Source organism: Pseudophryne corroboree, chromosome 3 (genome assembly GCF_028390025.1).
Source record: "Pseudophryne corroboree isolate aPseCor3 chromosome 3, aPseCor3.hap2, whole genome shotgun sequence".
In the NCBI taxonomy this organism is placed as follows: domain Eukaryota; kingdom Metazoa; phylum Chordata; class Amphibia; order Anura; family Myobatrachidae; genus Pseudophryne; species Pseudophryne corroboree.
Window position 1 is genome coordinate 31,476,066 of NC_086446.1, and position 14,480 is coordinate 31,490,545.

Below are 14,480 nucleotides of genomic sequence, written 5' to 3' on the forward strand. Positions count from 1 at the left end.
TGCCAGCAGATCTCCCTGAAAATAAAAAACCTAACAAAATACTTTCTTATAGCAAGCTCAGGAGAGCTCACTAAGTAGCACCCAGCTCGTCCGGGCACAGATTCAAACTGAGGTCTGGAGGAGGGACATAGAGGGAGGAGCCAGAGCACACCAGAATCCAAATTCTTTCTTAAAGTGCCCATGTCTCCTGCGGAGCCCGTCTATTCCCCATGGTCCTTACGGAGTCCCCAGCATCCACTAGGACGTTAGAGAAATTCTGATATTCTAGGGCGCCGCAATTCAAAAAAGTTTGGAAACCACTGGCCTAACCCTTACCCTCCTACTGCCTAAAATTAACCATCCCATTAGCGCCTAAAGTTTACCCTCCCCATAGTGCCTAACCCTTACCCTTCCCCTAGTGCCTAACCCTTACCCTCCCCCCGGTGCCTAAGCCTAACCCTCCCCTCAGTGCCTAACCCTTAGCCTACCCCTGGTGCCTGTGCCTAACCCTTACCCTTCCACTAGTGCCTAAGCATAAACCTCCCCCCAGTACCCAGCCCTCCTCCCTAGTGCCTAAACCTAACCATCCCATTAGTGCCTAAACTTTACCCTCCTCTAGCGCCTAACCCTTACCCTAGTGCCTCCCCCTCCCCCTAGTACCTAACCCTCCTTGGAACGTGTGGCCAGAACTGTAGGCAGGGTCATTGGTGTGTCCCTTCCATGTATACATGATCTTTATGAAGAGAGTGTTAAAAAGAGCTAGAAACATATTGGCAGATTCTAGTCATCAAAATTACTCCGTTTTTGAGAGATTACCATCACAAAAACGCTTTAGAAGTGTACGTATGCATACAAAACGTATGCTTAATAGTTTTTTTCCAACAGCTATACGTGCACTAAACGGCTTAACGAAATGAGATCATTTATAAGTAAGACTTTATTGTGCAGGATGTTTATTGGAAAATTTCATGTCTTGTCTTGTTAATGACAATAAAGAATTCTTATTCTTCCCTCTAGTACCTTTACCCTTCCCACAGTCTAACCCTAACTGTCCCCTCCTGCAGCAAACCCTTACCCTTCCCCAGTGCCTAACATCCCTCCCCATAGTGCCTAACCCTTACCATCCCCCCAGTGCCTAATCCTAACCCTCCCCCAGTACCTACCCCTCCCCATGGTACCTAACACTATCCCTCCCCCTAGTGCCTAACCCTATCCCTCCCCCTAGTGTCTAAGCATAACCCTCCAGTAAATAACCCTTACCCTCTGCCTAACCATCTAGTACTTTAACCTCTCCCTAAGCCTAACCCTCCCCCTAGTGCCTAACCCTTCCCCCAGTACCTAACCCTATCCCTCCCCCTAGTGGCTAAGCATAACTCTATCCAGGACCTAACCCTTACCCTCTCCCTAGTACCTAAGCCTAACCCTCCCCCAGTACCTAACCCGTACCCTCTTCCTAGTGCCTAACCCTCCCCCCAGTACCTAACCCTTACCCTCCCCCTGGTGCCTAACACTATACGCCCCCTAGTGCCTAACCCTCCCCTCAGTACCTAACCCTTTCTCTCTTCCTAGTGCCTAACCCCAATACCGCAGGGATCCATCATGATTCTGCTGTCTGGACTCTGATCGTTGGAATGCTGTGCGCCGGGATATTACCTACATCCCATTAGATCACAACTCTTTACATGTAATATGTATTCATCATGCCCATTTTGTTACATTTACCAATTTCTTTATGGTGGTTTTTCCTAATAAGATTTCTCCTGCAGGGTCCACAGATTATCCACAAGATATACATTGGGATATTAGGTAGCATCAGTGGATTGGCACAAATGATCAAAACCTTTCGGCCTCCCAGAATGTAATGGGACAGTCCCCTATATCCCCGCCTCCTGGCTCAGGCAATTCCGTTTTTTTGTTGGTGCGGTAGGAGTCAGACCACGATCTTTGGGCTGCTGATTTTGGCAGCCATAAACTTATTTAATTTATTTTTAAACAGCCGCACTGTTTTCAAGAAGGAGACGACCGAACAGTCATTGACGCGGGTGCTCCAGTGCTTGGCTCCAGGGATTAGTGTGAGGTCGCAATCCCTGGGGTTGATGTCAGCAGTGGGGAGTAAGACGCTCCCCTGGTAATCCCTCCCCCCCTAGTTCATGACCAGTTTCCTCCAAGTTTCCTGCCATGAACTGAATCCCGCTTCCATCTGAGACACTGTGTATCTAAAGGACACAGTCGCAGCATAGGCGGCTGTGTAACTGGTGCGTCGGTGTTCACTTGGGCGTCTGTGTTCATTGTAGGTTCACTGGGCATTTGTGTACACTATTATCATCTGGATCCACTCAGCATTTACTAACGTATTGATCGATCCTGGAAGCGGGGTGAAGTCTCTCTGTATCCCACTCTCCTGAGCAAGGTGATACAGCACTAAGGGGGTAATTCAGAGTTGATCGCAGCAGCAAATTTGTTAGTTCGGCAAAACCATGGCCCTCATTCCGAGTTGTTCGCTCGTTAGCTGCTTTTAGCAGCATTGCACACGCTAGGCCGCCGCCCTCTGGGAGTGTATCTTAGTTTAGCAGAATAGCGAACGAAAGATTAGCAGATTTGCTACTACATAATTCTTAGCAGTTTCTGAGTAGCTCCGGACCTACTCAGATTGCGATCAGTTCAGTCAGTTTCGTTCCTGGTTTGACATCACAAACGCGCCCTGTGTTCAGCCAGCCACTCCCCCGTTTCTCCAGACACTCCCGCGTTTTTCCTTGGCACGCCTGCGTTTTTTAGCAAACGCCGTGAAAACGCTGAGTTGCCGCCCAGAAACACCCACTTCCTGTCAATCACACTACGATCACTCGAGCGTTGAAAAAACATAGCTCGAGCTTGTGTAAATCTACTAAGTTCTTAGTTAAATTACTAAGCGCATACGCTCTGCGTACCATGAGCATGCGCATTTTCCACCTATTCGCAGCGTTGCGAAAATCGGCAACGAGCGAACAACTCGGAATGACCCCCCATGTGCACTACAGGTGGGGCAGTTATATACACTTGCAGAGAGAGTTAGATTTGGGTGGGTTATTTTGTTTCTGTGCAGGGTAAATACTGGCTGCTTTATTTTTACACTGCAATTTAGATTTCAGTTTGTACCACTCGGGTGCACATGCGATCGCACACTTGCAAAGCAAAAAATACACTCCCCTATGGGCGGCGACTATCTGCTCGCAGCAGTGCAAAAAACCCCTAGCGAGCGATCAGGTCTGAATTAGGCCCTAAGTCTCTACCTACCATTAAGTACGAGTAGTTGGATAAGTGCCTGATGCATATGAGTCTGTAAACTATTGCTGCTGTTTCTTTCACTGTGCGACTGAATACGTTTAAAGTCCTATATAAGGTAATGCAGTAATATGTTTCTCCTACATATTTGAAATGTATCTGTAGTTGAATATGTGCTCATATTGCTTATTATACTAATGTATAACTTGTGGCTGATTGCTAGTGTGATTGCTGACTTTATTATCTCTGTCAGTTTCTATGTATATACCGATTCTCAATGCTGGTGCAAGGCAGGGAGGGATCGGAATGTAAGTCACTTTAACAAGTTTTAAAGTGATCTCAGTCACAAATTGTGTAGTTAACACTGTACAGGTGTGTGATTTGTTTATCGTGTCTAAGAGCGGCAAGAGTGAGGAGGATACACTCTCAACAGCAGCACCAACACTTATTTCATGTTTGTCTTGCAAAGCTGGGTTAACCTCTCAGGATCTGGTTCAAAATGGATTATGGGCCTAATTCCGAGTTGATTGCAGCAGCAAATTTGTTAGCAGTTGGGCAAAACCATGTGCTCTGCAGGGGAAACAGATATAACATGTGCAGAGAGAGTTAGATTTAGGTGGGGTGTATTCAAACTGAAATCTAAATTGCAGTGTAAAAATAAAGCAGCCAGTATTTACCCTGCACAGAAACAAAATAACCCACCCAAATCTAACTCTCTCTGCAAATGTTATATCTGCCCCCCCCCCCCTGCAGTGCACATGGTTTTGCCCAATTGCTAACAAACTTGCTGCTGCGATCAACTCAGAATTAGCCCCTATGTGCAAACTGTTTTAGCTTTCCCAAAGCCTCCTGAATAATCCAAGACAGGAACAGGTTCAAGTTGAACCCCATGGGCTTCTTTGGCACAGACATTTTCCAATATAGCTGAGCGGATAATGCCAGCTCCTATATCAGGGATAGGTTACCCTGTTAACCCTTACATTCAACATTCCCCTCGGGTTTATCCAGTCCAGGAATCTGCAGCCTTTAAACAAAAACAGGCTCAAAGGCCTGTGGAAAGTAAATCACACAGACATGAAACAACATCTTCACAGCCTACACATTTCAGATGAGACTCTTCGGAGGATGAGGATTCCTCGACAATTGGCAAAGAAAACTAAAAGATACTCGTGATCTTCAACTATGTGTCCATATTAGGAATTAAGCTGGACTCTATGAGCTTTTCGGATGTGCGTATGTGGAATTAATACTTAGCCAACAAAGTTGTTATTGTACTTTGTATAGAGTTCAAATTAAATACAAATGAATCTGCTGTATCATCTAGCTAGAAACAATAAGATTTTACTCACCGGTAAATCTATTTCTCGTAGTCCGTAGTGGATGCTGGGACTCCGTAAGGACCATGGGGAATAGCGGCTCCGCAGGAGACTGGGCACAACTAAAAGAAAGCTTTTGGTCTAACTGGTGTGCACTGGCTCCTCCCTCTATGACCCTCCTCCAGACCTCAGTTAGGATACTGTGCCCGGAAGAGCTGACACAATAAGGAAGGATTTTGAATATCGGGTAAGACTCATACCAGCCACACCAATCACACCGTATAACTCGTGATACTATACCCAGTTAACAGTATGAACAATAACTGAGCCTCTCAACAATAACCCTTTAGTTAAACAATAACTATATACAAGTATTGCAGACAATCCGCACTTGGGATGGGCGCCTAGCATCCACTACGGACTACGAGAAATAGATTTACCGGTGAGTAAAATCTAATTTTCTCTGACGTCCTAAGTGGATGCTGGGACTCCGTAAGGACCATGGGGATTATACCAAAGCTCCCAAACGGGCGGGAGAGTGCGGATGACTCTGCAGCACCGAATGGGCAAACTCTAGGTCCTCCTCAGCCAGAGTGTCAAATTTGTAGAATTTAGCAAATGTGTTTGACCCCGACCAAGTAGCTGCTCGGCAAAGTTGTAGAGCCGAGACCCCTCGGGCAGCCGCCCAAGAAGAGCCCACCTTCCTCGTGGAATGGGCTTTCACTGATTTAGGATGCGGCAGTCCAGCCGCAGAATGTGCAAGCTGAATCGTACTACAGATCCAGCGAGCAATAGTCTGCTTTGAATCAGGTGCACCCAACTTGTTGGGCGCATGCAGGATAAATAGCGAGTCAGTCTTCTGACTCCAGCTGTCCTGGAAACATAAATTTTCAGAGCCCTGACTACGTCCAACAACTTGGAAGCCTCCAAGTCTTTAGTAGCCGCAGGCACCACGATAGGTTGGTTCAAATGAAAGGCTGATACCACCTTAGGGAGAAACTGGGGACGAGTCCTCAATTCTGCCCTATCCATATGGAAAATCAGATAAGGGCTTTTACATGACAAAGCCGCCGATTCTGAAACACGCCTGGCCGAAGCCAAGGCCAACAACATGACCACTTTCCACGTGAGATATTTCAATTCCAAGGTTTTAAGTGGCTCAAACCAATGTGACTTTAGGAAATCCAACACCACGTTGAGATCCCAAGGTGCCACTGGAGGCACAAAAGGGGGCTGAATATGCAGCACTCCCTTAACAAAAGTCTGAACTTCAGGTAGTGAAGCCAGTTCTCTCTGGAAGAAAATCGATAGAGCTGAAATCTGGACCTTAATGGAACCCAATTTTAGGCCCATAGTCACCCCTGACTGTAGGAAGTGCAGAAAACGGCCCAGCTGAAATTCCTCCATTGGGGCCTTCCTGGCCTCACACCACGCAACATATTTTCGCCAAATGCGGTGATAATGGTTTGCGGTCACTTCTTTCCTAGCTTTAATCAGCGTAGGAATGACTTCCTCCGGAATGCCCTTTTCCTTCAGGATCCGGTGTTCAACCGCCATGCCGTCAAACGCAGCCGCGGTAAGTCTTGGAACAGACAGGGCCCCTGCTGCAGCAGGTCCTGTCTGAGCGGCAGAGGCCATGGGTCTTCTGAGATCATTTCTTGAAGTTCCGGGTACCAAGCTCTTCTTGGCCAATCCGGAACAATGAGTATAGTTCTTACTCCTCTTCTCCGTATTATCCTCAGTACCTTGGGTATGAGAGGAAGAGGAGGGAACACATAAACCGACCGGTACACCCACGGTGTCACTAGAGCGTCCACAGCTATCGCCTGAGGGTCTCTTGACCTGGCGCAATATCTTTCTAGCTTTTTGTTTAGGCGGGACGCCATCATGTCCACCTGTGGCCTTTCCCAACGGTTTACAATCAGTTGGAAGACTTCTGGATGAAGTCCCCACTCTCCCGGGTGGAGGTCGTGCCTGCTGAGGAAGTCTGCTTCCCAGTTGTCCACTCCCGGAATGAACACTGCTGACAGTGCTAACACGTGATTTTCCGCCCATCGGAGAATCCTTGTGGCTTCTGCCATCGCCGTCCTGCTTCTTGTGCCGCCCTGTCGGTTTACATGGGCGACTGCCGTGATGTTGTCTGACTGGATCAGTACCGGCTGGTTTTGAAGCAGGGGTTTTGCCTGACTCAGGGCATTGAAAATGGCCCTCAGTTCCAGAATATTTATGTGTAGGGAAGTCTCCTGACTTGACCATAGTCCTTGGAAGTTTCTTCCCTGTGTGACTGCCCTCCAGCCTCGAAGGCTGGCATCCGTGGTCACCCGGACCCAGTCCTGTATGCCGAATCTGCGGCCCTCTAGAAGATGAGCACTCTGCAGCCATCACAGCAGAGACACCCTGGTCCTTGGAGACAGGGTTATCAGCCGATGCATCTGAAGATGCGATGCGGACCACTTGTCCAACAGGTCCCACTGAAAAGTTCTTGCATGGAACCTGCCGAATGGAATTGCTTCGTAGGAAGCTACCATTTTTCCCAGGACTCGCGTGCAGTGATGCACCGACACCTGTTTTGGTTTTAGGAGGCCTCTGACTAGAGATGACAGCTCCTTGGCCTTCTCCTCCGGGAGAAACACTTTTTTCTGTTCTGTGTCCAGAACCATCCCCAGGAACAGTAGACGTGTCGTAGGGTCCAGCTGTGACTTTGGAATATTTAGAATCCAACCGTGCTGTTGTAGCACCTCCCGAGATAGTGCTACCCCAACCAACAACTGCTCCCTGGACCTCGCCTTTATCAGGAGATCGTCCAAGTACGGGATAATTAAAACTCCCTTTTTTCGAAGGAGTATCATCATTTCGGCCATTACCTTGGTAAATACCCTCGGTGCCGTGGATAGACCAAACGGCAACGTCTGGAATTGGTAATGACAATCCTGTACCACAAATCTGAGGTACTCCTGGTGAGGATGGTAAATGGGGACATGCAGGTAAGCATCCTTGATGTCCAGTGATACCATGTAATCCCCCTCGTCCAGTCTTGCAATAACCGCCCTGAGCGATTCCATCTTGAACTTGAATTTTTTTATATATGTGTTAAAGGATTTCAAATTTAAAATGGGTCTCACCGAACCGTCCGCTTTCGGTACCACAAACATTGTGGAATAGTAACCCCGTCCTTGTTGAAGGAGGGGCACCTTGACTATCACCTGCTGGGAATACAGCTTGTGAATTGCCTCTAGCACTGCCTCCCTACCTGAGGGAGTTGTTTGCAAGGCAGATTTGAGGAAACGGCGGGGGGAGACGTCTCGAATTCCAGCTTGTACCCCTGAGATACTACTTGAAGGATCCAGGGATCCACCCGTGAGCGAGCCCACTGATTGCTGAAGTTTTTGAGACGGGCCCCCACCGTACCTGGCTCCGCCCAGCGTCATGCAGCGGACTTGGAGGAAGCGGGGGAGGACTTTTGCTCTTGGGAACTGGCTGTATGTTGCAGCTTTTTCCCTCTACCTCTGCCTCTGGGCAGAAAGGACGCGCCTTTAACCCGCTTGCCCTTATGGGGCCGAAAGGACTTACCTGATAATACGGTGCTTTCTTTGGTTGTGAGGGAACATGGGGTAAAAATGCAGACTTCCCAGCTGTTGCTGTGGAAACGAGGTCCGAGAGACCATCCCCGAACAACTCCTCACCCTTATAAGGCAAAACTTCCATGTGCCTTTTAGAATCTGCATCACCTGTCCACTGCCGAGGCCATAACCCTCTCCTGGCAGAAATGGACATTGCACTTATTTTAGATGCCAGCCGGCAATTATACCTCTGTGCATCTCTCATGTATAAGACTGCGTCTTTAATATGCTCTACGGTTAGCAATATAGTGTCCCTGTCTAGGGTATCAATATTTTCCGACAGGGAATCTGACCACGCAGCTGCAGCACTGCACATCCATGCTGAAGCAATAGCTGGTCTCAGTATAATACCTGTGTGTGTATATACAGACTTCAGGATAGCCTCCTGCTTCCTATCAGCAGGCTCCTTTAGGGCGGCCGTATCCGGTAGTGCCACCTTCTTTGACAAGCATGTGAGCGCTTTATCCACCCTAGGGGATGTTTCCCAACGTGACCTATCCTCTGGCGGGAAAGGGTACGTCATTAGTAACCTTTTAGAAATGACCAGTTTCTTATCGGGGGAAGCCCACGCTTCTTCACACACTTCATTTAATTCCTCAGATGGAGGAAAAACTACTGGTAGTTTTTTCTCTCCAAACATAATATCCTTTTTTGTGGTTCCTGGGGTAACATCAGAAATGTGCAACACATTTTTCATAGCCTCAATCATGTAACGTGTGGCCCTATTGGAAGTTACATTAGTCTAATCGTCGTCGACACTGGAGTCAGTATCCGTGTCGACATCTGTGTCTGCCATCTGAGGTAGCGGGCGTTTTAGAGCCCCTGATGGCTTTTGAGACGCCTGGGCAGGCACAGGCTGAGAAGCCGGCTGTCCCATATTTGGTATGTCGTCAAACCTTTTATGTAAGGAGTCGACACTGTCGCGTAATTCCTTCCACATAACTATCCACTCAGGTGTCGGCCCCGCAGGGGGTGACATCACATTTATCGGCATCTGCTCCGCCTCCACATAAGCCTCCTCATCAAACATGTCGACACAGCCGTACCGACACACCGCACACACACAGGGAATGCTCTGACAGAGGACAGGACCCCACAAAGCCCTTTGGGGAGACAGAGAGTATGCCAGCACACACCAGAGCGCTATATAACACAGGGATGAACACTATAACTGAGTGTTTTTCCCTTATAGCTGCTTATATATATACTGCTGCGCCTAAATTTAGTGCCCCCCCTCTCTTTTTTACCCTTAGTAGTCTTGAAACTGCAGGGGAGAGCCTGGGAGCGATCCTTCCAGCGGAGCTGTGAGGGAAAAATGGCGCCAGTGTGCTGAGGGAGATAGCCCCGCCCCTTTTTCGGCAGACTTTCTCCCGTTTTTTTATGGATCCTGGCAGGGGTATTTTTCACATATATAGCCTCTGGGACTATATATTGTGATTATTTGCCAGCCAAGGTGTTAATATTGCTGCTCAGGGCGCCCCCCCAGCGCCCTGCACCCATCAGTGACCGGAGTGTGAGGTGTGCATGAGGAGCAATGGCGCACAGCTGCAGTGCTGTGCGCTACCTTGTTGAAGACCGAAGTCTTCTGCCGCCGATTTTCAGGACCATCTTCATGCTTCTGGCTCTGTAAGGGGGACGGCGGCGCGGCTCCGGACGATCGAGGTCGGGCCCTGTGTTCGATCCCTCTGGAGCTAATGGTGTCCAGTAGCCTAAGAAGCCCAAGCTAGCTGCAAGCAGGTAGGTTCGCTTCTTCTCCCCTTAGTCCCTCGTAGCAGTGAGTCTGTTGCCAGCAGATCTCACTGAAAATAAAAAACCTAAAATATACTTTCTTTTCTAGGAGCTCAGGAGAGCCCCTAGTGTGCATCCAGCTCAGCCGGGCACAAGATTCTAACTGAGGTCTGGTGGAGGGTCATAGAGGGAGGAGCCAGTGCACACCAGTTAGACCAAAAGCTTTCTTTTAGTTGTGCCCAGTCTCCTGCGGAGCCGCTATTCCCCATGGTCCTTACAGAGTCGCAGCATCCACTTAGGACGTCAGAGAAAAAATGGATTCTCTTATGCTTTATACTATACTAGTGAATATGAGATCACCTTTGATATTGTGATTAGGTGTATGCATAATATACGTACATATATATAGCTGTTAGGCCTTCAGCAGGTTGTCTCTGTCACAGTATTCGACAGCTCCACCCTTTGATCAGGGACATTATCCATGTGCCCTGTCATCTCAGGAGAATTTCTGGGAACGTATAGTTCGCTAATAATCATTTCATGTAGTATTACTATACTGCGTCTGACAGTAGCCTTCTAAATACAACATAGGCCGCACCTGTAGGCAGTGAACATCAAAAGAATGGCTATAATCACATCGGGGTCACCAAAGAATAACCCTCATCACAGAGTACATCATCACATACAATCACATACAATATACTTAAAAAACATTTTCCTAATCCTCAAAATTGAATACTAGGATTTAAACATTTATCCTTTCCAGTCCATATCATAATGTCTTTGTTAAAGTTCTTCTTTTATATCATGGGCCTCCTTTATATACTTGGCAATACACGTATCAGGATCCGTAATGTCTTTGGTCAAATAAGCACAGCAGTGAGCTCAAAGTGCTGTTTCCGGAAATCAACAATATCCCCCAATTTGTGGTATTAAAGAATGTAGAGCAATGTGGTATCGTAATAGTTCATGTCCAATGTCCTGGAATCATCACAAATGTCCACAGGTCTGGAATATCCTATCATAAAGTTCAATCATGTTATCAATAACTTAAATGAAATAAAACGTCAACTCCCAGTTGATTAATCACACGACTTCATTAGCCATAGGAGAACTTATTAGCCACCTTTACCAATTCGAGGTTTTATTGATGCTCTGGTGGCAGGAACATGTTTCCTGATTACTGAGTCAATTACTCTTTTTAGGAATAGTTCATTCTGCAAGAGAACTTTTCTTAAGTTATTATGTGTTTTTGTATAAAATTGCTAAATCAATCTTCTTAAATAACAAACATCTTTAGAATTAATAGGTAACTAATTATATATCATATCCTAAGGACATAGTGACAACTAACATTCCCCGTTATGTATATCTTCTTTAACCTTTGAATCTACTCCTGGTAAAATACATTTACTAAATCATAAACGTTAATGAACATCCTATGTAACCATTACTATTTATATACCTAACTCATTATATCTAGCACATCTAGAAACATTAGGTTAGTATATTGTAACAATCCTTTCACATTCCCTTAAATCAATCTTTCCTATTTGCATAAGTTAATTTTTCCTGTATTATTGACCTATTTTATTTCCACTAACTGACATACACCCGATATGTGTAGCTGATATTATCACCAGTGGTTTTATCTTGAGATACTGTTGTATCTATACACATGTACCTGTTTCACTGTTATCACAACTCTATAAAGTTTTGGTAATCGCATCAAATGTACCTTACATAGAGAACTTTGGCCTGCTACTATACAATGCTGATGTCTATGTATACATATCTAACAGTTATAATAATAACTTGCAATACAATTTATATAGCAGCAGTACCCAAAATCTTTCCAACAATTAATGGTATTGCTGGACTGGATACTCCTCAGAATAATATCTTAAATTATTAAATTATCCATACATCTATACATCTCTCTTCAAGTGGAGTACAATACTCACAACCACGTTTTTTTAAGGGTGTTCGTTACACCGGTCATAAATCTCTCTGGATTTCCTGCTTAGAAAAGAGGAAGGAAGGGTCTTATTGAAATAATTCCCATCCACAATAATGGATGAGTACTCATACCTACACCACACGTCTGCTCGCTCTCTCTTCAAAAAAAATCAAGTCAGTCTTAATGCTGTTATAAATAACATCGCTCCCAGTATACTTTCAGAAATGTTAAAAGTTCTATAGGATGGGGCGTGGCCTGGACGGGCATGGAGTAGCACTTGTACTGTGCAGCTCTCCAGCCAATATATCCTGAAACATTATCCTGGACTCCCCCCCTGGGTCTGATCTTGGGGTCAACGTTGCATGAATGCTTCCTGCCCCCCTGGTGTGAATTTGGGCCGGATCCCGTTGTCCCTCTGGCTCCTGCAGCCCTATCTACCCGGCGGGCCCTGCTCGGCGCTGGAGCTGCCGCCTCGCGCTCACCTCCGACCGGAAGTTCGGCTCCCGCTCACCGCCGCCACCCGCGTCTCTGTGGTGGGGAGTAGGAAAGCTCGTCTGCCGCCCCTGTGTGCCTGCTGAGGGACCCGAGACGAGACTGTGGCGCCTGGAGCACTTTGCGCCCTGCACCGCCACGTATCTGTGCCGCCCGGAGGGCCGGAAGTTCGGCTCCGGCTCTCCACCGCCGCCCGCGTCTCTGAGGAGGGGAGCGAGGGGAGCTTGACTGACACCCTGTGTGCCTGCTGGGAGGACCCGGAGCACGTCTGAGGCTGCCTGCACCATCCTGCACCGCCGCGGGCCCGGGGGACCGGAAGTGCGGCTCCCGCGATCTCTCCCCGCCCGCTGCAGCCGTCCGGGACTTTTGAGCGGGGCTGGGGCGCTGTATCGCCTGGACACTCTGGGGAGCCTGGAAGTTCATCCTGCCCATATTCGGCTGCCGGCCGCTGCGTCCACTGATCTGACCATCTGCTGCTGCATCCTCCCATCCTGACTGAAAATCGGTACCTACTAATACGGGGCGGATTGTTAATCTGTGGGGGCCTAACTGAGCTGGCTGGCGGTCTGTACCCTTCCCCCTTCTCCTCCTGCTGCACATCTCTAGCTGACCGTTCCGGATCTCACCTTGCCTGGAGGTCAACATTGGGGGCTGTTTATCTTTACCGCACAGCTCTGATTAGGGGGGACATTGCCTAATTCCCTGCTCCATCAGGCGGTCACTTTGCATTATATCAGGAGGCTCTGGCCCTGCTGCTTAGCTGTATATATTTATACCCTGCCTTGAACCCACTGGCCTTTCTGTGGGGTGTCGGCGTGGGCGCCCCCCTCCTGCTTGCCTATATTTGCTTTGATATACCTGGTCGGCTGAGTAGAGCGACACCGTGTTGTCTAAAATGGTGCGCGCGGCCGCCAAAGTAATGCGGCGGCGGGCGCAATGGATAAGTTTGTCCGGAATCCTGGCTCTCAGCGGCGGGGGGGTGAGAGCGCCGGTTCTGAAACAGCACCACCATCTCCTGCGTATAGTTCCGCTTCCTCGGATCATCCGGATGCTGCTCTGCAGAGAGTATTAGAGGCGGTGACTGCCAGTGAGGCACGTCTGGCAGACAAGATTGGGCAAGTGCAGTCTGATCTCTCCATTATCCATCAAGACCTTCAACGAGTGAGAGAGAGAGTGGGAGAGGCTGAGACCCATATATCCAATGTTGAAGACTCCGTCGGGCCGCTGGGTCGTCGCACTGATGCTTTGGAATCCCAAATGACTGAGGTGCGCAAAAAACTGACGGATATGGAGGGGCGCTTGCGGCGCAATAATGTCCGTTTCGTTGGCCTGCCGGAAAAGGAAGAGGGCTCAACTCGTGAAGAATTTCTTGTAAAGTGGCTCCGGGATGCTTTTGGGACTGAGGAATTCTCGCCTTATTTTACCGTTGAACGGGCCCATAGAGTTCCGATGCGCCCACTGCCTCCGGGGGCTCCACCTCGCACCTTTATTGCTAAGTTCCTTCATTTCCGAGACCGCGACACAGTTCTAAGGCTGGCCCGCACCAAAGGACCTTTGAAATGGAACGGATCGCCCATATCGGTTTTCCCGGACTTTGCCGTGGATGTACAAAAGGATAGGGCTCAGTTCCTGTCTGTTAAGAGGAGGCTCCGTGAACTTGACCTGCCGTATGCCATGCTCTTCCCATCTAGATTGCGAGTGGTGGCTGATGGGGAAACAAAGTTTTTCACAACTCCTCGTGAGGCCGCGGCGTGGCTGGATAGACGATTCCCAGCGAGGCGTGCCCTTGCAGACCCCTGAGTCTCCAACTACCCCTGACGCTGACTTTATCCTGTTTGCTGTATTTGTTTTTTTTTTTTCTCTCTCTCCTTGTGTGCTTCTCTTGTTATTTACTATGTGGGCTGCACATGCGTGTTAATTAATGTGTGGTGATAGGCTGCGGGGGTGATATTCTGTGGTCATTGTCCTCTGTATCCCAGTTATTTTACTCTGATCTCACAGGTTAGACTGGGCATGTGACTACTCGTTTGCCTACGTTGATGTTTCGGGTAGGCTATCGGATTTATATCATCTCCTGTTGTTTCTGGGGGGTGGGGGGGGTTATGTTTGTGGGTCGATATGATT

The 14,480-nt window shown here is 48.0% G+C and overlaps 1 protein-coding gene across 1 annotated transcript in view; it reads left to right on the forward strand.

Annotated features, from left to right (window-relative positions):
* Window positions 1–14,480, forward strand: part of LOC135057105 (uncharacterized) — a 195,607-nt gene that overhangs the window by 99,495 nt on the left and 81,632 nt on the right. Inside the window, exon 15 of the mRNA XM_063963006.1 lies at window positions 13,382–14,094. Coding sequence (XP_063819076.1) covers window positions 13,382–14,094 — 713 coding nt within the window. The remainder of the gene's footprint in view (window positions 1–13,381; window positions 14,095–14,480) is intronic.